The 24,688-nt window shown below is 39.8% G+C and overlaps 1 protein-coding gene across 1 annotated transcript; it reads right to left on the bottom strand.

Annotated features, from left to right (window-relative positions):
• Nucleotides 1–58: 58 nt before the first annotated feature.
• Nucleotides 59–24,489, bottom strand: hdgf.L (heparin binding growth factor L homeolog; the record flags this gene model as incomplete). The annotated part of the gene is given in 7 exon segments (NM_001094691.1): nt 59–1,205; nt 2,907–3,115; nt 3,914–4,108; nt 4,287–4,352; nt 9,281–9,419; nt 11,198–11,274; nt 24,109–24,489. Coding segments are annotated over 7 exon segments (780 nt in total). The 3' UTR covers nt 59–1,198.
• Nucleotides 24,490–24,688: the final 199 nt, after the last annotated feature.

Raw genomic sequence — 24,688 nt, forward strand, 5'->3', positions numbered from 1 at the left:
GCAAAGCACTAAGACCCAATTCTTGAGAATAGAATAACTGCGGTTTCAGAACTGGAGTCAGATTTAATACACAATTTCCGTGGAGTAGCAGAAATACACACGCACAGATGAAATACACAAAAAAATCCCACAAGACCGCAATTTCAGGAGTCTGCCCAAGCAAGTGGCAACTGCCATGTGAGACGTTCTAAAGAGACATTTACTTTGCATTAAGATAAAAAAAAAAAAGCAGCGTAGAAAGATGTAAAGCCATTGGAGAGGGCACGATTTATACAATAAAGACAGATTCTACATTAATATGTCCAGTTCTAACGGTAAAAACTCTACGCATACATAATGGAGGACTTGCTTTTAAGCTTTATAGAGGAGAATATCTGGAAAGTTGTGACTAACCCTAATGAAAATAAAATATCGAAGCAGGATAAAACGTAGACTTTGATACAAAAAAAAAAAAAAAAAAAAAAAAAAAAACACTATAAAATAGTGGTGCTGCCCACAGAAATACAATTTTCATACTGATAACCTAGTTACCCCCCGACAACAGGCTTCCTCTATTAGCCCTGATGCACCATGGGAACAGTTAAGCTGCTGCAACCTCTGAAGTAAAAGCAATATCTGCCCAGTTTCACTGCTGGAATAGCTGCTAATTTGGCAGCAAATTAGACCTTGTAAGATTCAAGTTCTGTTAAACGTTTCCAACAAACCCTGTAACCACCTAATTTGCCCATTGCACACCTGCAGCTTAAGAGGAAACAAACTGGTTTAAGAATGGGCCCTTAAAGGACTTTGCTAAAAACAAATGAATTTAAATGAATTACCATGGACAGGGACCAATCTAGAATGAGCTGAAGTCACTGAGCACAAAGCAGAGACAGAGAGCACTAGAATTGAACAATTTTGCAAGTTTGTACTGGCACAGAGAACAGCAACACATTGAAACGATGAGCGGGGAAATGAAAAGGCAAAACGTTGCATCAGAGTCCCAAGATGCCATAAGAAGCCTTTTATTTTTAAATAAGAGTCCAAGATGCTGTTTGAAAGGTCTCCATGATGAGATTTGACTTGAATAGGCTGTAGGTGTGGATAGGTGAGTGTTTAATCCCTATTTTCTTCTTTTAAGCTCCAGAGAGTATAATAAAAACAATGAATGAATTCTGCCCAGCCAGGAGGGGGAAAGCGTTGATGAGGACGATGACGGCTACAGGCTGAAAGGGATAAAAGTGAGAAAATAAACGCAAGATGAAATGCAGTAATTGCAAAACTGTAAAAATGTAATTAAAATCATTTTGTTACCAGTAACAAGAATACATTGTGACCCATATCGTATGGAACGAGACCCCAATGCTGCTGCCATAATGCAGGGGATTTGATGGAAGTGATTTTATTGCTATTGTTGAGTTGGTGCAGCTTAATAGGCAACACAACACAGGCCAGAAACACATTAAGGGTTTGTTCACCTTCCAACACTTTTTTCAGTTCAGTTGGTTGGCTTCAGACAGTTCATCAGAATTAAAGGCTTTTTCCAATAACTTTTTACTGTTTTTCTAGTGTTGAAGTGTAAAGTTTAATTTTTCACCTTTCTAAAGCAGCTCTATAAGGGAGGTGGGTCGCCGACTCTGTATCTGTTCTAAATTGATACATTTAGTTGATACATTTCTTATGTTTGTCCCTGCTGAGCAGAATCCCTGGATTTCCTTACAGGCAGCTGTTAGAATTGATACAATAGTTGCTTATACTTCAGAGAATCTCCTGAGAAATGTATCAACTAAATGTTGCAAAATTGTAAGGGTGAGGGCACACGGTCAGATTCGGGGAGATTAGTCGTCCCGCGACAAATCTCCTCTTCTTCGGGCGACTAATCTGCCCGAACTGCTTCCCCTGCCTTCCCGCCGGCTAAAATGTAAACTGCGGGCGGGATGGCACTCGGAGCAATTAGTTTTCCCGAAGTCGCCTCACGAGGAAACTTCAGGCGACTCAAACACCAGAGACAGGAACATTAAGTTTTAAGGGGCAGATTTATCAAGGGTCCACTTGAGAATTCTAATTCTAATTTAATCAAATTTTTATGGTCAAAACTATCAATTTCAACTAGGAAGTTAATCAAATTAGATTAGTTTAAAAAATTCAAATTAGATTTTAGACATTTAATCTAAGGCCCTTTAAGAATTCGAATTAGATATTCGACACCTAACACCTGCCGAATTGCTGTTTGAGTCAATAGGAGAGGTCCAGGGATCAATTTGGAGTTGTTTGCAGCCTTCCTAACATCCAAGGCTTTTTTTTTTGGAGAAAAAAAAACTCGTATCGAGTTTTTTAAATTCAAATTGGGTCGATTTAATTTACCAGTTTTAAAGATTCTATTTTTTTTTAATAAATTTCAATTGGTCGAATTTATGGGAGTTTAGGGGTGTTTTTAAAAACTTGCATGAATTCAAAATTCGATCTAGGATAAAATGTGCCTCTAAACTTAGATTTTGGAAAAACGATAAAAATAAAGAATGGAAAGTAATTGAAAAAAAAAAAAAAATTAATAAAAAAAAAAAAAGTCTTTTCTGGTGAACAATCTTAAAACAACTGAACAGGAAAAGGGTTTGAAAGGAGAACGACCCCTTTAATTGCAGGATGAAAATAGAGATCTGTACAATGACAATGCCTAGGAAGGAAAGTAACCTGATGTGGGGTAATAGACAATATTTATGAGTGAATTGAATTGTTTTTGCTGCCACACACACACAAAAACTGACAGATAGCTGCTCATGGACTATAGTGTATGACAGCAGCAAGGCGGCCCTGAATGGAGCACCTAAAAGAGGCCCAATTTAAACAGATGCATCTGATTCTAAGCATGTAACTTTCAGATGAAGGCTTCCAAAACAGGCAAATGATGATACTTATTAAAGACCTACCTCTCCTGCTGCTCTTTTGTCTCGCCCTCTGCAGCTGGCTTCTCCTCAACCTTCTCTTCTTTATCAGACTCCTCTGCTGGTTTGGGGGGTTCGCTTTTCTTCTCTTTATCTGCCTCCGGCGTTTGCACGCTCTCTTCCGGCTGGGGTTCATCTTTTTCATTTTTCTCTGGCTCTTGATCATCCTCTACTTTTGCTTTTTTTGGGGAGCTCTATGGACCAAAACACAGATGTTACACCTATTTTGCAAAAATGTTGTTAAATCTGGAGTGGCAAGAATAAAAAATATATATATATATATATTATAGAGAAAGGCTGGTGCCACAGCCGAAACGTTAGTCTTTTGTGCCTACAATAAATATTTTTTTGGATTTTCTGCTAAGACCTGTGAGTGAACCTTTTATACATTCTATGATTACTGACCTTTAAGGATTGCACCCAGGCGCTATTTCACAATTTTACCGGCTAGGCCAGTAAAATACCGACCGGGTGGCAACCCTAACTCCTGCACATGCTCCTGGTCTGCAATAAAACCTCAGGAGAGGAAGTCAGACCGAAGCCAACCCTGCTACATTACTTTATCTGTTATGAGGTGGGGCTGAATCAGGGTAGTGGGTGGTGCAGTTTAGTAGGGAGGTCTCTGCAGGAGACCAAGGTTGTGTAACAAGGTTTCATCCTCAAACCTGTTGTCAGTAAGAAGGTTTAGGGCTTTAGTAAACGGGCAGATTCGTGGAGATTTGGTCGCCTGGACACTAATCGCCTCATCTTCAATCTCCCCGAACTGCCTTCCGCCTGCAACAATGAAAAATCGCCTCCGGCAAGGCACTCGAGGCACTTCGATTTCCGAAGTCCCTCAAAGATGCTTCACGATGAATCACCCCGAAGAGGCGATTAGTCAACAGGCGACTAAATCTCCCCGAATCTGCCCGTGTGCTAAAGCCCTTAGTGTTCCAATAAATGATGTTTTATAACTAGCTGAACGCTAGAACGCTAGAACGTTACATCCTCACCTCTGCAGTATCCTCTGCTTTCCGTTTATTTGCTGCCTTGTCACTCTTCTCCTTGGATTGTTCATCTATCACGAGCTTTCCCTCTTCATCGCTGCTGCCTTCTGCATTTCCTTTTTTCTCGTTGTCGGCTTGCTCTTTTTCATCAGCATCAGCCTCCGCATCTTCGTCTTCTTCAAGGTTCTTCTTTTTGGCTGCCTGCAAATCCCCCAAGAACAGAACATTCTTCATTTGGACACCAATGATAACTACCTGTGCAGATACTGACTCAACTTTTCATGGTGCCGTTGAATTGCTAAATCTGTATTTATTATCTGGACATCTAACGAGAGGGCTGCACAATGATGAATTAGACAAGAATCATAGATTGGCTTACCTTTCCGCTATTTTTGGCTGAACCTCCACGCTCAGCTTTTGTGGTAGAGCTTCTTTTTCGTGATGGCTGCAATTAGAAGTTGGAAAACTTAAGCCAAGAACAAGGACAATGGTACATTATTCAAGTGACCACCTCCCACTGCAGCCATTGACTTCAATGTTAAATGCACAATAAAAAGCACAAACCCATGTCCTAATGTGCATTTAGCATTTAAGTCAATGGGAGCCAGGAGAGGTCCCCTACTTTGTGCTCATTACACAATGGAAGATACCATCAGGTATATCCTTATACACAAGAGCCATTAAAGGGGACCTGTCACTCTATGAAATAATTCCAAATAAGTTTCTATCAGGTTAGTTGAGCAAAATAAAATTTACTTACACAATTTATTATTTACATTTTGTTTCCTTCAGCCTGGGAATTACACAATCACAGTACGCAGGCTGAAGCCATTTTGTGTATACTGTTATTAAGACAAGTTGTGTATCACCTCAAAATCTTGTGTATACACCAGAATGGGGGACCTAATGCCCATACACAGTGCCCTAAACAATCAAAAAGTGTTGGGGAGAAGCAGTGACATCCAGGAAGTGCTGAATGGAAAGTGAAAGTAATTGACTGCCCAAGCTCTTTGCCTTAGGCATAGAGGCAGGTAATATTTGATTGACAGCTAAGATATTTAAACACCTTTATAACAGATATGGATGCTTTAATGAAAAAAATAATTTGGGTTCCATGCTTAATTTGCAAACGTTTTTTTTATCACACAGCTTTTTACGAGTAGGTGACAGGCCCCCTTTAATCGGGTTGTTCATCTTCCAAACACTTTTTTCAGTTGAGTTGTTTTCAGATTGTTCCCCAGAAATAAAATCCTTTTTTTCAATCACTTTCCATTATTTATTTTACGTTTTTTCCAAAATCAAAGTTTAACGTTTAATGTCCCTGGGGGTCATTTATCAACACTGGGCAAATTTGCCCATGGGTAGTAACCCATGGCAACCAGATTGCTGCATTCATTGTTCTACTTGCAGCTGGCTTTAAAAAGCTAATAACTGATTGGTTGCTAGAGGTTAACTGCCCATGGGCAAATTTGCCCAGTGTTGATAAATGAGCCCCCCCCCCTTGTCTCTGGTTACAATTTTGCAACATTTAGTTGATCCATTTCTCAGCAGCATTTCTGGAGTATTAGCAACTATTGTATCAATTCTAACAGCTGCCTGTAATGAAACCCAGAGATTCTGCTCAGCAGGGACAAAGATAAGAAATTTATCAACTAAATGTATCAATTTAGAACAGTTATGGGGGGTCGGCGCCCCCCCCCCCGCCAGAGCTGATTTAGAAGGTGCAGAACATGCAGTGAAGGGAGAGATCCCAGAACAGACACTGCAGATACAAAGGCTGTAGATTTAAATACAAACACGAATCACCCCTTGATTCCTATCCCTCTAATTCCGGTGGAGGTCTGACTACAGTCAGTATTCAAAAATTTCACAATATCCAAAGAATAGAAAAGAACCCCCACTAGAACAGACTAAACTCAGGCAGTCACAAAGTATTATTGACACACTTATTTATAGTAAGTTGAATAGACACTTGAATATGCCACTTATTAAATTGTTATAAAGTGCTGTGCAATAAATTATAAAGTGCAGTGCAAGGATTATTAGTGAGGAGCTTGAAAGACCAAATTTCTTCTTTCCCACAATATTATTAGACAATTAATAGAGTGATACCAAATTGATCACCAATTTCTAAATTACTAGTAGTGCTAAAAAAAAAATTTTTTAATTATAATTGATTGACTAAAATGAGAATATTGAATATATTCGATTATAAAGTGCTACAGTGCTAAATGAATTTAGTAGTCCTTCCTAATTAGTAAGGTTAAATTCGTTAAATAACTAGACTGCCATTAGATAGGATAAAAATAAGAAATTAATTAAATCATTGCTCAAATTCATGAGAAAAGGAGGAAAATGAAAAAAGAGAGGGTGGAGTTGTCCCAAAACTACTACCTAATTTGTTCTATCCCTAGGACACCACAAAGATGGAGAAGGCAGAGTAACCGGGACTGTGGTCTCGTGATTAACTAAGCCCTAAGCTGATTTGAGAGACTACGATATCCTATAAAATCACAATTCCACGGTCTCCTGGGAGTTTAGTATTGCAGAGAAAGAGAAGGAGTTGAACCGAGCAAAGATTCTTTCCACCACCCTCCAAAAATTGTTTGACCCCAAGTTGAGTATATAGTTTTAAAAGATAACCAGATCTGGAAATGAAACGCCGACGCGCGTTTCGCTATGTTAGCTTTGTCAAGGCGTAATAATAATGTTCCATGGGACGCGAGGTTTAAGTTACTTCCGCGTCCTGCGTCACGTCAATCAGTTCTCGCGAGATCTCACCCCGAGATCGCGCGTACTCACACGCTCCCACTACACCTATCGCGAGGAGTGCGTGTACCTCCCTCCTATTGGTGCCGCCGTTGCCATGACACCCATGCCGCAACTCGGAGCCATCTCGCCAGACGTGACACCCCTTGTGGCTCGCCCTTACTCATTCCAATTCTTTACTTGCAGATCCTGCATTAATCTTACCACATCAAGGGCTTCCATACACACAGGGACATTGGGGAGCATTTATTATTTATTTATATAGATCTATATAATAAATGCTCCCCAATGTCCCTGTGTGTATGGAAGCCCTTGATGTGGTAAGATTAATGCAGGATCTGCAAGTAAAGAATTGGAATGAGTAAGGGCGAGCCACAAGGGGTGTCACGTCTGGCGAGATGGCTCCGAGTTGCGGCATGGGTGTCATGGCAACGGCGGCACCAATAGGAGGGAGGTACACGCACTCCTCGCGATAGGTGTAGTGGGAGCGTGTGAGTACGCGCGATCTCGGGGTGAGATCTCGCGAGAACTGATTGACGTGACGCAGGACGCGGAAGTAACTTAAACCTCGCGTCCCATGGAACATTATTATTACGCCTTGACAAAGCTAACATAGCGAAACGCGCGTCGGCGTTTCATTTCCAGATCTGGTTATCTTTTAAAACTATATACTCAACTTGGGGTCAAACAATTTTTGGAGGGTGGTGGAAAGAATCTTTGCTCGGTTCAACTCCTTCTCTTTCTCTGCAATACTAAATTCCCAGGAGACCGTGGAATTGTGGTTTTATAGGATATCGTAGTCTCTCAAATCAGCTTAGGGCTTAGTTAATCACGAGACCACAGTCCCGGTTACTCTGCCTTCTCCATCTTTGTGGTGTCCTAGGGATAGAACAAATTAGGTAGTAGTTTTGGGACAACTCCACCCTCTCTTTTTTCATTTTCCTCCTTTTCTCATGAATTTGAGCAATGATTTAATTAATTTCTTATTTTTATCCTATCTAATGGCAGTCTAGTTATTTAACGAATTTAACCTTACTAATTAGGAAGGACTACTAAATTCATTTAGCACTGTAGCACTTTATAATCTAATATATTCAATATTCTCATTTTAGTCAATCAATTATAATTAAAACATTTTTTTTTTAGCACTACTAGTAATTTAGAAATTGGTGATCAATTTGGTATCACTCTATTAATTGTCTAATAATATTGTGGGAAAGAAGAAATTTGGTCTTTCAAGCTCCTCACTAATAATCCTTGCACTGCACTTTATAATTTATTGCACAGCACTTTATAACAATTTAATAAGTGGCATATTCAAGTGTCTATTCAACTTACTATAAATAAGTGTGTCAATAATACTTTGTGACTGCCTGAGTTTAGTCTGTTCTAGTGGGGGTTCTTTTCTATTCTTTGGATATTGTGAAAGGCTGTAGATTGTAATTAATATTTAAAACCCTTTCAAAACATATATATAATAGACACAATGACCTGTATTAAAAACATGCTTTTATTTATGGTCACGTATCCCTCAGTAGTAGGGCTCATTTATCAACAAAGGGCAAATATTCAGCTGGGCAGTAACCCTTAAATCACAGATTAGGTTTTTCCCCCAGACACCTGCAGGTAGAACAATGAAAGCAAAAATTGGTTGCCCCTACATACTGCATGAAGTCAAATTTTGCAGTGTTGTTAAAGGGGTGCTTCACCTTTAAGTAAACTTCTATTATGTTATAGAATGGCTAATGCTAAGCAACTTTTCAATTGGTCTTCATTGTTTATTTTCTACAGTTTTTTTTTCTTTTTTTAATTATGTGCCTTCTACCTCTGACTCTTTCCAGTTTTCAAATGGGGGTCACTGACCCCATCTATAAAACAAGTGCTCTGTAAAGGTGGCCATACACCACTATAAGATCTGCTCGTTTGGCAAGGTCGCGGATCTTAACCGGATATGCCCACTAACAGTTGGGCGATAGTGGGTGAATCCGAACATTAGGCCCTGGGGCCGAACTATCGAATTACAAAACTGCAAATGAGCGCCGATGGGTCGCAGGGCCTAGCCGATACAGTCCTGGATCTTAGAAAAAAATAACTTGATCGATCAATATCGATATTTTTGGCCTTAAATCAATCGGGAGGACCCATCGGGAGCCCCCACACGGGCAGATAAACTGCTGAATCGGCAGCTTTAATCTGCCTGTGTATGGCCACCTTTAGGCTACACATTTATTGTTATTGTTTTTATAAAACTCATCTTTCTATTCAGTCCTATTCATATTCTAGTCTCTTATTCAAATCAGTGTATGGTTGCTAGGGTAATTTGGACACTAGCGACCAGATTGCTGAAACTGCAAACTAGAGAGCTGCTGAATAAAAAGCTAAAAAACCACAAATAAAAAATGAAAACCAATTGCTTATTGTCTAAGAATATCCCTCTCTACTAAAAGTAAAACCCCTTTAAATGAGTCCTTCGCAGTTATAATTTATTTTAAAGATATTTATTATCCTCTACAAGCATGACAATATCCCCTTACGTATGCACCTATTTAGAATGTGATTTGCAGCTGTAAGATGCTCCAATAACCACACAAAATAAACAGTTACCTGGTGTCCAGAATCTTTCACTGTGGGGTTATTTTCAATTTCCCAGAGGCCTTCGCTGAATCCTTTCCTCTTGTTTGTCTTGCCAAACTTCTCTTTGGTTTCCTCATACGGGAAGATATCTTTAGAGCCGAGGTACGCCCTGCAAGCCAAACACCGTAGTAAGTTACTTCAGTTTTCTGATTCAGTAAGAAAGAAGCAATGTCAAGCTAAACATTACTATGCTCTGGAAAAAGCAAGGCATCCTATCAAAAGTCTAAAGTCTAAAGGAACAAAAACACCCACAAGTTAAACAGAGAGAAATACACCAGCCGCTCACTATTTAATAGGCGGTGCTTTTTTTGTAAGATAAGGTTTAAAGCAACAAGTATTTGTAATAAGGGTCAGGATATTCTGCAGATTGGACCTAAAAGCAAATAAATAAATAGACATTAATATGAAGAGGATGAGGATCTCTGCAGATGTGTCTCTGCTTATTATAACAAAACAAACAGGGAATGTCCTGGAATAATGAAGTTTATATTGGCAGGTAAAGAAACTACAGGCGTTACCAAGAATGCTCAGTAACTGGGGCTTTCTGGATAAGGGATCGCAATAACATAACATTAAATAAACCCAATAGGCTGGTTTTACCTGCAATAAGGATGAATTTTATCTTAGTTGGAACCAAGTACAAGGAACAGGTATGGGACCGGTTATCCAGAATGATCGGAACCTAGGGTTTTCCGGATAACAGATCTGTAATTTGGATCTTCATTACTTAAGACTACTAGAAAATCATATAAACATTAAATAAACCCAATAGGCTGGTTTTGCTTCCAATAAGGATTAATTATCTTGGGATCAAGTAGAAGTTAAAGTTTAATTATTAAAGAGAAAAGGAATTTTTTTTTTTTTTTTTAATGGGATTATTTGGATAAAATGAAGTCTATGGGAGATAGCATTCTGTAAATTGGAGCTTTCTGGATAACGGATTCCATGCCTGTACGGTTTTATTATATATCTATATATAGATCTATATATATTTAAACATCTGAATTATTTGATTAAAATAGAATCTACAGGAGATGCCCTTCCAATAATTCAGTGCTTTCTGGTTAAAAGGCTTCTGGATAACAGATCCCATACCTGTACCAGAATTCCCAACTACTAGTTAAAAGTTTACAAACCACTCTTTTTTTTTTTTTTACACTTACTTTCCTTGTATCATTAAAATATAATATATAGTTATATAGGTATGGGATCCTTTATCTGGGATCCCATCATTTGAAAAGCTCTGAATTACGGAATGGCCATCTCCCATAGACTCCATTTTATCCAAATAATCAAATCTTTAAAAATTATTCCTTTGTCTGCGTAATAATAATAGTAGCTTGTACTTGATTCCAACTAAGATATAATTAATCCTTATTGGAAGCAAAACCAGCCTATTGGGTTTATTTAATGTTTATATGATTTTCTAGTTGACTTAGGGCATGGTGCACACGGGCAGATTCGGGGCGACAATCTCCTCGAACTGCCTTTACTATGCCTTGCGTCCGCTATAATGAGAAAACGCCAGGGCAATGGCACTCGCAGCGTTTCAATTTCCAAAGTCGCCTGAAGTTACCTCACGAGGAAACCTCGTAAATCGAAGCGCCGCGAGTGCCTTGGCGCAGGTGATTTTTCATTTTAGCAGGCAGAAGGCAGTTCGAGGAGATTGTCGCCCCGAAGAAGAGGTGATTAGTCGCCAGGCGACTAAATCTCTTAGTATCTGTCTGTGTGCCGCTGCGCTTGAGGTACGAAGATCCAAATTACGGAAAGATCTGTTATCTGGAAAATAAGGTCAGGCCAGGTCACAAGCATTCTGAATTCTGAAGCATTCTGAATAACAGATCCCATACATGTACTCCTTTTAAACACACTGTTTCCCCCACTTACGTTTCATGCGTGCCAAAGAAGAACACTTGATATTTATTAGCAGAAGACTTTGCGTTGGGTTCTGGGACTTCGTCAACCTGAGAGAATAAAATAAGAAGTGGCAACAGATTAATTGGCATTTAGCAGTCGACACTTTGCACACACCCTTCAGGAGTCAGGGTTCTGTCTGAGTTACAGGTTAATGTCATTTAGATTAGAATGTCATGTGCTGATAAACGCAGGCAGAGAATCAGCCCCTAGGCGAGGGACTAAATAAACCCTTTAGAAGAAGGGTTTTTAAAGGAACAGTAACATCAAAAAATTAAAGTAATAAAAATATAATGCAGCGTTGCCCTGCACTGGTAAAACTGTTGTGTTTGCTTCAGAAACACTACTATTGTTTATATAAATAAGCTGCTGTGTAGCAATGGGGGCAGCCATTCAAAGGAGAAAAGGCTCAGGTTACACAGCAGATAAGCTCTGTAGGTAGGGTTGACAGCCATCCGGTTTTCACACAGAAAGCCCTGTTTTCAGAAGGGCTGCCTGGGTCAAGACAGACTGCCCTCTTTTCCAAATTAGGAAAACTGGGAAGAATCATCCTTGATTGACAAGGCAATCAGCCCCTCCTGGGATGTATCTCACATCCACCCCATAGTGTCACCGCCCCGTCCCTGTGATGTCATCGCCCCACCCCCTCCTGGGATTGTGAGCCACAGAAAGGCGGCAACCCTATCTGTAGGACATGGTGTTATCTGTTATCCACTATTTAACCTGTGCCATATAGCCTTTTTTCAATTTCCACCATTGCTACACAGCAGCTTGTTTTTATGAACTATAGTAGTGTTTCTGAATCAAACACATCAGTTTTACCAGTGCAGGGCAACATTACATTATATTTTTATTACTTTAAAACAATTTCATTTTTTGATGTTACTGTTCCTTTAAAGAGCAGCTATCACAGCCAAAATCAAACACACATTAACAATCTGACCAGTACAACACGTTTAACCAAACTACATATATAGTTTTTTTTTTTATGTAGGTTTTAAAAAATCCCTTACTTTGTCAAATGTGTTGTTTCACTGAGGGAGGCCATACTGAGACTATAACAGACCATAACATGCACATTTGAGGAGCATGCTCAGATTGTAACACTGCTTTGAGTATTCTACCCAGAATGCCTAGCTTTAGTAAACTCCTCCACTAGAAGTATCAGGAGATTTCCCCTATCTTGTCCCCTGCTGGTGATGTCATTATGCAAATGAAGGACACACAGTAACTTCCAGCAGGTGGCAGCACTACTGAACAGCAGCTAACACACACAGGTTTGGCTGATTTGAAAATAGGTTAGAAGGGTTGATAAGCAACCAAGGAATTTCAACTGAGCATGTGTGAGATTTCTGAGCTGCAGTTGACTGGGAAGATATAGGTAGGAGTGAAATCCAAGATGGCTGCCTCAGCTAGAACTGGAGATAGGGGAGATCTTGCAGAAGGAATAGTGAGCTGACAATTTACATTATACAAACAATTCTAACCGTTTTAAAAATCGGATTTCTTGAATTTTCACAGTGTATTTACTTAGGAAATTATTTAAGTTATGAATGGTGCCCTTTAAGTTAGCAAAATTAATAACACTGCAATCTAACAGATGTCGTTTATAGTGAATAAAGTTCCCCTTCTTGTAAAACATAAGGATATTATAAGTCACCGAGGAGTTTCATGAGCATATAAAAACACATAGCCTAAGGTCATGGAAGTACAAGTTTTAGAGTTATTTAGCTTTTTTATTCAGCAGCTCCCCAGTTTGCAGTTTCAGAAATCTGGTCGCTAGGGTCCATATTAGCCTAGCAACCGTGCCCCGATTTGAATAAGAAACTGGAATATGAATAGGAGAGGTCTGAATAGTAAGATGAGTAATAAAAAGCAGCAATAACAATACATTTTTAGCCTTACAGAGCATTTGTTTTTAGAAGGGGTCAGTGACCCCCATTTGAAAGCTGGAAAGAGTAAGAAGAAGCAAATAATTAAAAGAAAATATAAATTAAATAATGAAGACCAATTGAAAAGTTCCTTAGAATTTAACATTCTATAACATGCAAAAGTTAACTTAAAGGTGTACCCACCCTTTAAAAAATGGAGGAACACTGGCAATTTTGTGGGCACTGAGGCCACAGTTGTGACGTGGAGGCTGCCTCAGTGACATTCACAAATATCTAAAGAGCCATAGTTTGTTTATCTAATGCCCACACTCAATGATCATTTAAAGGGTGGTTCAGCTTTGAGTTAAGTTTAAGTATGATGTAGAGAGTGATTTTCTGACAATTTGTTGTGGTTTTCATTATTTATTATTTGCGGTTTTTGAGTTATTTAGCTTTTTATTCAGCAGCATTCCAGTTTACAATGTCAGCCACCTGGTTGCTAGGGTCCAAATTACCCTAGCAACCATGCATTGATTTGAATGAGAATATGGAATATTAATCGGAGAGGCCAGAATAGAAAGAGGAGTAATAAAAAGTAGCAATAACAATAAATTTGTATCTTTACTGAGCATTTGTTTTTAGACGGGGTCAGTGACCCCCTTTTGAAAGCTGGCAAGAGGCAGAAGAAGAAGGCAAATAATTCATAAAAAAATAAAAAATAAATAATGAAGAACAATTGAAAAGTTGCTTAGAACTAAGAAAATTTTCAATTGGTCTTCATTAGTTATTTTATAGTTTTTGAATGATTTGTCTTTTTCTCACTCTTTCCAACTTTTAAATGACCCCATCAAAAACAAATGCTCTGTAAAGTTATACATTTAGTGTCATTGTTACTTTTTATTGCTCATCTTTCTATTCAGGCCTCTCCTATTCATATTCCGGTCTCTTATGTGGATCCATGCATAGTTGCTAGGGGAATTTGTACTCTAGCGACCGGAGTGCTGAAATTGTAAACTGGAATGCTGCTGAATATAAAGCTAAATACCAAAAACAACAAATAATAAAACATTACAACAAATTGTCTCAGAATATCACTCTCTACATCAGACTAAAAGGTAATTTAAAGGTGAACAACCCCTTTAATACTCTACGTGCGAGGCTATGAGCAGAATGAACATTGGACGTATGATAAAAAGCAGCAAACAATGTGGGAAGTTATTTTGCCATTCATGTGTATGAGCAGTGAAGAATAAAGCGAGACTGACAGCAGAGCCGACGACTTCTTTTCATTTTTCCCCCAACAACGAGGTCAGGGCTCATGTTATGTCAAGCTCTGGGGAAATGAGGGCAATGGGATGGAAATGAGGGCAATGGGATGGAAATGAGGGCAATGGGATGGAAGGTGCCAGCCACTAGAAGCATTTAGCTGCAATATGAAAAAGAATAAAAACGACAGAAGCAATTCATTTGGGAGGGTGAGTTATTCGTGAGTTCTCTCAATGCTCAGTCTTTGATTCTCCTCTACGTAAACATCTGACTGGTTATAGCTGTGGGGATTGCTGATAAGCTTCCTCCTTTTGTCTGTGCTAAAAACAAATCCCAACTGGTTAAACAGTGGACAATACAAGTGGCTAGTGGCACAGACAGAATGCCGAGCCTCCCTGGCTTGTGCACAAGTTGCCGATGATGACTCTGTTGTTGCCGAGCACAGACACCTTGCTGCTTGCCCAATGCTGGGTATATGTAAAGGGGTGGTTCACCTTTCAGTTAACTTTTAATATGTCATAGAATGGCCAACTTGAAGCAACATTTCAATTGGTCATTATTTTTTTATAGTTTTCTAATTATTATTGTCTTTTTTCTTCGTACTCTTTCCAGCTTTCAAATAGGGGTCACTGACCCAGTCTAAAAACAGATGCTCTGTAAGGCTACACATTTATTGTTATTGCTACTTTTCATCACTCATTTCTATTCAGGCCCTTTTCTATTAATATCCCAGTCTCTTACTCAAACTAGTGCATGGTTGCTAGGGTAATTTGGACCTTAGCAACCAGACTGCTTAAATGACCAGTAACAAAATATTTTTTAAAAAAATGTTGTACTTAACGAAAAAAAGAAAAAAAAACAGACATTTAACTTTAAATTAACAGTCTTTATTAAGAAATAACTTAACGACTCTCCGTGTGCACTCAGAAACGGCCATCGTGTGGCGCTCGATTTCTCTTCCCTGGCTATCTCCTATAGAATGCAGGGAGAAGAAATTGAGTGCCGCACAATGGATCGTCGCCCTGTCGTCGTTTCTGAAGAGGAGAATCGGTAAGTTATTTCTTAATAAAGACTTTGTGAATTTAAAGTTAAGTGTCTTCGTGTTTTTTTCATTATGTAGAAAAATTTTTTTTTAGGTTACTGGTCCTTTAAAGGAGAATTCAACTCTTAACTAAAAAAAACCCTACCTCCTACCCTACATAGACCCCCTCCCTCCTTCCTGCCTAAGTGTTACCTTGGGCAAATGCCCCTAATGTTTTATTTACCCCTCAATGCAGATTCAAGCATCAGAGTTCACAGGCGCCATCTTCAGCCACTTCGGTGATCTTTGAAAAGAGACCAGCGCTTCAACAATTTGTGAGTTTCGGAGCATGTCGCAAAACACAAAATTGCTCCAAATCGGCATGCGCCGATACTTCGGTATCATTACGAACATTTCCGAAGAGAAAAAGATGGCACATGTGAACTGATGTCTGAATCTGCACCGAGGGGTAAGTAAAATGAATTTTCCCGGGGTAACACTTCGGCTGGGGGGGGTTTATGTGGGGTAGGTGTTTTTAATGTTAGAGTTGAATTCTGCTTTGAATAACAATCCGGAGAGCTGCTGAATAAAATGTTAAATAACTCAAAAAACACAAATAATAAAAGTTGAAAACCAATAGCAAATTGTATCCGAATATCACTCTCCACATTATACTAAAAGTTATATTTAAAGGTGAACAACCCCTTTAATATACATTCTAAACAGAAAATATATTCTGCTTTTATAGCTTCAGCCACTGGTGAAGAGGTTCCAGCAGGAGTGTCCAATCCACCAGTAGACCTTTAGCTGGAGATCAGTAGATCTCAAGACACTGTCAAACAGCTTGACTAAATCACCCTCCTGTTTCATGCCTTTTATTCACATATTTGTTCTGTTACATAAGAAATAGTTGTTTGTTAAATACAGCAATATAAATTCTCTCATAAATCAATATTTACGTAATATTTTCTATGGAACAGAATGTTAACAATGCTGTTATAGATGTCCATCATAATGGGACAACATTCCTAAAACTAGACCTCACATTAGTAAAGTATGGGCACTCCTGGGTTACAGAAACCAACGACTACATTATACCAATGTTTGTGCCAGTTTGGCCGCAAGTTCACAAACATTCATTAGCATTCCACTACGATGTGAATACGCAGCCTAACTGCCACATCACACTGGCGGTGCATACGGAGCTCACAGGCGAGCGCTGCCAGACAGCTAAGAATATACGGCAGCTGCTCAGTTGGCATAAGCACATACATTCTCTAACTATAGGGATAGTAACAGGCCGGTGGCCATCATAAAAGATAGAATATGAGCTAAAACCCTTAAAATAAATAAAATTGGACACTGCACTGTGGGTCATGCAATCTCCCCAGCAAGGTAATTCTAAGCTATCAAGGGATCTGTCTCATCATTCCATTTGTCTGTACAGAAAGCCATAACAGCAAAGTAGCTAGCACTCACACAGAGCTTTCACCAATTTGGCCACTTAAATACTGGGCAAAATCGGCAGGATCCCCCTGTCCTGGAACAAAACAGAGACCTGTGCAGGCCAGAGGAGAGGACCACATCAACATGAAGACACCGGATAAGGACCTTGTCTCTATAAGCAGCTTAAATCTTCCAATGCATGACCAGCTTTAAAATTTGCACAGACCAACCACAATTATACATTTAAAGGAACAGTAAAGCTGGCCATAGATGTTGAGATTTTTAAAAGATCAGATCCTGATCGTGAGACCACGATCTTCTCGGAACGATCGTACGAATTGACCATCAACTAAAAAGACCAATTTGCCAGGAAAACAAAGGGGAGCTGCCTGCTTGGCCCTGCAAACATAGATTGCACTGGGACCGACAAAGATTTTTTGACCTGGCCGATCAATTTTCCGACAGATGTCGGCCAAAAAATCGTAAGATGTACGATTGTTCGAATACCACTAACCGCACGATAATTCTGAAGGATTGGTCGGGCTTCCCTAAAATCAGTCGTTCGGCAAGAAGAATCGTCGTGTCTATGGGGAGCTTAAAACCAAAAAATTTAAGCGTTTTAAAGGAGAAGGAAAGCTACGGAGGCATTTTATTGCCAATAGATTAGCTGCAATAGTGCAAGCTAGAATGCTATATTTATTCTGTAGAATGTTTTACCATACCTGAGTAAAAAGCTGTAGAAACTCTGTTTGTTTAGGATAGGAGCTGCAGTATTAACATGTGTGACATCACTTCCTGCCTGAGTCTCTCCCTGCTCTGGGCTCAGATTACAGTAGAGAAGGGAGGGGGTGGGGAAGAGGAGCAAACTGAGCATGCTCTTGCCCAGGGCAATGAGGTTTAAGCTGAAGGCAGGAAGTCTGATACAGAAGCCCATGTGTACACAATAGAAGGAAAGAAATGCAGTGTTTCTTTTGACAGGGGACTCAGAGCAGCACTACTTTGGGGGTTTACTGGTATATTTAGATGGACCTTTCTGATAAAGCTTACTTAGTTTTAACCTTTCCTTCTCCTTTAAAGGAATGACAATATCCAGGATTCGGTTTGGGATTCTGCCTTTTTCTGCAGGATTCGTTTGAATCCTTTTCCACGGCCAAACCGAATCCAAATCCTAAATTGCATATGCAACTTATGGGTGGGAAGCGAAATAGCTTGACTTTTTGTCACAAAACAAGGATGTGAAATATGTTTTCCCCTTCCCATCCCTAATTTGCATATGCAAATTAGGATTAGGTTCGGTATTTGGCTAAATCTTTCGCTAAGGATTCGGGGATTCGGCCGAATCCAAAATAGTGGATTCAGTGCATCCCTAATGACAATATAGTGCAGTGTTGTCCTGCACTGGTAAAACTGATGTTTGATTAAAGGAACAGTAACACCAAAAAATGTAAGTGTTTTAAACTAATGAAAATATCATTTAGTGTTGCCCTGCACTGGTAAAACTGATGTGTTTGCTTCAGAAACACTACTATAGTTCATATAAACAAGCTGCTGTGGAGCAATGTCGGAGATTGAAAAACAGCTATATGGCACAGGTTAACTAATGGATAACAGATAACACCATTAGACCGACAGCGTTTATTTGCTATCTGCTGTGCAAAGAGATAAGCGCTGGGAGAACTTGCACAGCACATAATCCAGGGTCGGCTCAGTGCCAGTTATTCTGACATGCTGTGGGCACACACACACACACACACACACACTACAGTGCTCATTACACAAGCCACAGAGGTCAGAGAAAGAGCAGTGACTGGCAGATGCCTTGAAGCCTCCCAAGAGACTTACATATAGGCCAGCCCTGCTGCAATTAACGTGTGTGTGTGTGTGTGTGTGTGTGTGTGTGTGTGTGTGTGTGTGTGTGTGTGTGTGTGTGTGTGTGTGTCTACACAAAGATATAGAATCTGTTATCTGAAAACCCATTATCCAGAAAAAAAAAATTACGGAATGGCCCAAACCAACACAGGTCCCAAGCATTCTGGATAACAGGTCCCGTACCTGTACAAACATACAGCTTATTAGAAGCAAGGTTGTAAAATTAAATATTTCACCATTCTTGGTATATGCCCAGCAGAGAGTGATTTTCTATGAAGGCTGTAGGACCGTACTGCTCAGACAGGGTGAAATCATAGTAAGCACTATGCATATTAAAACAAATAAGCCAATATTTGTGGAAAGTAAATTAATATTTACAATCATAGAGTACTGCTTCCCTTCTAAGATTCACGCAAGATAACTTGGTGGGTTTATTATTTGATCGGTCTCAGAAGACTGCAACCCATGTTTAAAGGCAAAAAGCACATTTGTATGTTAATCCAATTTCTTGTAAATTATAATGAAGGTATACAGATAGAATTCAAGTTTAGCAGCATTCTGCATGTTTATACAAGAGCCGTGATTTCTTAAACGTTGGCACGACTATATGCATAACCCTGTGCAACTCAAGACATGAAATCTACAAAGCAGAAGAGCTGGGCCAAAGTTTCAGCAATGTCTCTAGTGCATTATAGTGCTAATTAAAGGGATAGTAACACCAAAAATGTAAGTACAACTGGTGTGTTTATATAAACAAGCTGCTATGTAGCCATGGGGACAGCCATTCAAGCACAAGATACACAGTAGATAACAGGTAAGTACTACTATAGTTTATATAAACAAGCTGCTGTGTAGCCATGGGGACAGCCATTCAAGCACAGGATACACAGTAGATAACAGATAAGTACTACTATAGTTTATATAAACAAGCTGCTGTGTAGCCATGGGGGCAGCCATTCAAGCACAGGATACACAGTAGATAACAGGTAAGTACTACTATAGTTTATATAAACAAGCTGCTGTGTAGCCATGGGGGCAGCCATTCAAGCACAGGATACACAGTAGATAACAGGTAAGTACTACTATAGTTTATATAAACAAGCTGCTGTGTAGCCATGGGGACAGCCATTCAAGCACAGGATACACAGTAGATAACAGAGAAGTTCTGAAGGACCCCACTGTAGAATACAGAGTTTATCTGTTATCTGCTGTGTATCCTGTGTCTTTTCTCCTTTTTCAGCATTGAATGGCTGCCCCCATGAGCACACATTGGCTTCTTTATATAAACTATAGTAGAGTTTCTGAAGCAAACACAACCAGTATAGCACAACAGTACATTTTATTTTCATTACTTTAAAAGACTTTAATTTTTTGGTTTTATTGTTCATTTAAGGGCACACATTCCAAGGCATATCACTAGCCCCCCCCCCCCCAATCAATAAATAAGTGATTTGAGAGTCGGTTGGGTTCAGGCCGACCCCCCCCCTTTTGCGGGTGGGTCTGGGCCGAGCTCTTCCTCCTGCTCTCCCACCCCCCCCCCCGGCGCTTTCAACTAACAGCTTCCGGCTTTATACACACACTTGTCATGCTAATATTACAATCTGCATGTTTATTACCCAATGCCGCCTCAAACACTAGCAATTAAATGCAACTTTACATCTCCTTTAAATCAAGTTTCAAATTGCAAGCCATCTTTCAATTGCAACAATTAGCAAGTCTTGCACACAGGAAACCCAGTGAAACCCTGCAACATTTTGCAATAATTAAGTAACACATCCAATGCTTTTCTGTCTAGGGATGCCCCTTATTGATGAGCGGGTCGGGTAAAACCCGACCCTGCCCTCCATCTACCAAATTCTGGGTTCCTTTTATAGACCCCCGCCGATTATGTCACAAAAGGGGCAGGGCGAGCGGCTATAAGAGAGGAAGTCGGAAGCTGGCAGTGTAAGTTGACAAAGGGGGTGCGAGATTGGCCCATGCGCGGGTAAACCTGCAGGCCCCTCGGGTATTTGCCAAGCCCGCAAATCACTACAGCCCCTTACAGTCAAAGTAAAGATTTGTGGCCTCGAAATGCAGAACCCTTTAATACATCGATCAACTTAGCTTAAATTTCAAGTACCAATCAAATGTTTCCCAGTAGAGGCAAATAAATGACTTCTTATATATCACATTATTCACAGATCTACAGAAAATGAAAGGTGGCTATAGACTGACCATCAAACAAGCAGATTTGGTATGGCCGCCTTTCTTTTGTCCCGTTATTTGAGCTGCCAGTATAAATGTACCAAAAACCATATGAAACACAGAATGGGGTTTCTTTACTAAAGTCTGAATGCCAAAAAACTCAAGTTTTTTTAAAATTCAAATCAAAAAATGTTTTGTGATTTATTATACCCCGAATCCATCTCCAAACTGTCAGGGTCATGTAGCAAAGGTACCATTTCAAATTTGAAGATATCATGGTCTGTGCTGAGTTTTGACTACAAATCTAAAAAAAATCAGGGGTTTGCAAAAAAAAAAAAAAAACCCCATTACATAGTTTTTTTCAATGATAAATAAGGTGGATGTGGATTCTAGTTTGGCTGGACTTTTTTTTTTCCTTAAAAAATCTGGGGGGGGGGGGGGGGGAAATTGGCTTTTGAAAATTAACCCCTCGTGTGTATGGTCAGTAGAATGGCCAATTCTAAGCAACTATGCAATTGGCCTTGCTTTGTTCTTATTGTTTTTGAACGATTTGCCTTTGTCTGGTTCTGTGCAGCTTCCCAATGGGGGTTATATCTATAAAACAAATGCTGTGTAAGGCTACAAATGTAGAGTTATTGCTACTTGCTATTACTCATCATTTTATTTAGGCTCTCTCCTATTCATATAGTTTCTCAATGAATTCAACGCATGGTTGCTAGGGTAATTTGGACACTAGCAACCAAACTGCTGAAATTGTTAACTGAAAAGCTGCCGAATAAAAAGCTCAACTCAAAACCCACAAATAATAAAAATGAAAACCATTCAAGCGAGGTTACACAATAATGCCATTTTATAACTTATTAGCACGCGCCATAAACATAATCAATGTGCAATATAGCATACTTCAGCAATGTTTGCCTTCTGCAGAGTGCTGGGAAGATGTAACATTCCGTTTGGCCCCAAGTTAATTCCAGATGTAGAGGTTAAAGGCACATTACTGTTCCTTTAATGTGCCTGGGGTTACACAAAACCGATACAAAAAAAATATTTCAGGCTTTTTTTTTTTTAATCAATGTCCTGTCTTTGTGCAGCTGCTCCTAATACTAAACACAGATGTATATAAAAACTTTACACATGGACACAAACAGAGACACTTGCAATTATGTGTATACTGAAAAACAGGCAAGGGAAGTAGATACAAGAATATAGGTCAGAGAATCTCTCTCTCTGGAGCATTCTGGATAACAGGTCCCATACCTGTACAGGTATAGGACATGTTATCGAGAATGCTTGGGGCTGGAGTTTTCCGGATAACTGATCTTTCTGGAATTAAAAATGAAATAAACCCAATAGGCTGGTTTTGCTTTCAATAAGGATTATTTATATCTTGGTTTGCAGGAAGTACAAGGTACTGTTTTATTATTACTGAGAAAAAGAAATGTTGGAAATTTTTTTATAAAAATGTAGTCTATGGGAGAAAGCCTTCCCATATTACAGATACCATACCTGTAGTTTTACAGGGGCCTATGATCACACACCATGAGTTATTAAAAGCTCAAGACAGTTCCACACATAGGCAGCCTTAGCGTTTCAGAAAGCCAAGCAAATGCAGAAAACATGGGCTATATATATATATATATATATATATATATATATATATATACATACACACAGTCTATAATTTATTATGTGATTTGTCTTTCCCTTGTGTACTTATATATATATTGTACTTTTATGCACTGTACAGCGATGTGGCTCCTTAACAGCACTTTACAAATAAAGATAGGAAAAAAAAAAATATATATATATAGATATATATATATATATAGATAGATATATATATAGATATATATATATATAGATAGATATATATATAGATATATATATAGATATATATATAGATATATATATAGATATATATATATAGATATATATATATATAGATATAGATAGACACACACACCTAGGCAGCCTTGGATTGTTAGCATCCGATGGCAGCCACAAGCATGTACAAATAAAGTTAGACAATACCAGTTCCCTCCACACACAGCCTTGTAGCCATAGCCTATTAGTAGCCCACACGGGCCTGGAGCAAGAAAATACATGTGACCATACACACAGAGGCAGTGAGACATAAGCACACAGGTAGCAATGGTTTGTTAGAATACAGCTGCCATAGATGAGACTATAAACATTATTAGCATTAGATTATTAGCAGCCCAGGCCACTCATACAAAGAAAGCCACGGACTGTTAAAGGAGAACTAAACCCTAAAGTTAACAAAATCCTACCCCCTACCCTATATAGGCCTGCCTCACTCCAGCCTAGCTGTGACCCCGGGAAAATGTCCCTAACTCTTTACTTACCCCTCGGTGCAGATTCTGTCCAGCAGGGTTCAGAGGCGCCATCTTCTTCTCTTCGGTAATCTTCGGGAAGTGCCGTATCTGCGCATTCGCAGTTTTCTGTTTCACGACAACTGTGCATGCGCCCGAAACTCACTGAAGCGCAGAATCTGCACTGGAGGGTAAGTAAAGACTTGGAGGGCATTTGCATGGGCTAGCAGCTAGGCTGTGTGGAAGGAGGGTCTATGTAGGATAGGGGGGTGGAGGTTTTTTAACTTTAGGGTTTGCTTCTACTATACAGGGGTTGTTCACCTTTAAGTCAACTTATAGAATGATAATGGGAGTGATATTTTGAGACAATTGCAACGGGTTATGTATTATAAATGGTTTATACATTTTCAGCAATCGATCTGCTATGGTCCAAATTCCCCTAGCAACCATACACAGAGTTGAATAAGAGACTGGGATATGAATAGGAGAGAGCCTGCATAGAAAGAGTTGCAATAAAACAGCAGCAAGAACAATAAATGTGAGAAGGCGGCGTATTATTAAAAAAAAACTATAGGCAATAAATAAAGAAGACCAATTGAAATTGCCTGTTGTGTAACATGCTCTAAAAAGTGAACCCCCCCCCCCCTTTAACCTACATCAGCCCACCACGTGGTTACACAGAGAAGAATATACACAGATAGGAAAGCAAACAGTTATCATGGCTTATTATCAGCACAGGCCTCAGACATGAATTATAAGCAGGTCAGTGCTCACACACATAAATACCTTGTTGTATAAAGACAGGCTGCAGGAATAAGTTACTATAAGGCCTCAGCAGCCATGATAGCAGCCAGTGCTGTAAATGTAAACAATCGTTCCCCGTCCCAGACTCACCCTAGCAGGCCAGTGGGGGTAGCCCTTCATTTTGGCGAACACCAGGTCCCCACATTTGTACTCCTTCTGCCTGTTGGAGCGGGACATGGCGGAGATTACTCGGGTACAGCAGCAGCTTCTCCTCCTCAGGCCGCGGGCGGGTGCAGGGAAAGAGCGGGAAAGGCGCCGAGAAAGAGGCAGGGACTGGAGCTGGTTCACTCCTCACACGGGAAGGTCAGACTGGAGCTAAAATACACCCGGAGCGGCGGTGGCTGCTGTTACTACTACAGGACACGGCTTGAGGCCTGTACTGACTGCTGCCCAGAGAAGGCGGGGATATCGGTGTCCGGCGGTGGGTTGGTGCCCATCCACTTGTTTGTGTTTGAATCTCTCCTCTCTCGCGTTGATTTGCTCCCTCCTCCGCTTCCCAACCCCCTTTCCTCTCTCCTCCTACAGGCCAACACGATCGATTGCTAATGCCTGACAGGTCTTCAAAGTGCGCCCGAAGAATTTCCCGCCTCTGCGTGACGTCACCAGCCCACCTAGCCGAACGCAGCGAGATGGATTGTTGTCCAAGAAACGGCTGCGCTGATATAGTGGT

This window comes from Xenopus laevis, chromosome 8L, assembly GCF_017654675.1.
Source record: "Xenopus laevis strain J_2021 chromosome 8L, Xenopus_laevis_v10.1, whole genome shotgun sequence".
Lineage (NCBI taxonomy): Eukaryota > Metazoa > Chordata > Amphibia > Anura > Pipidae > Xenopus > Xenopus laevis.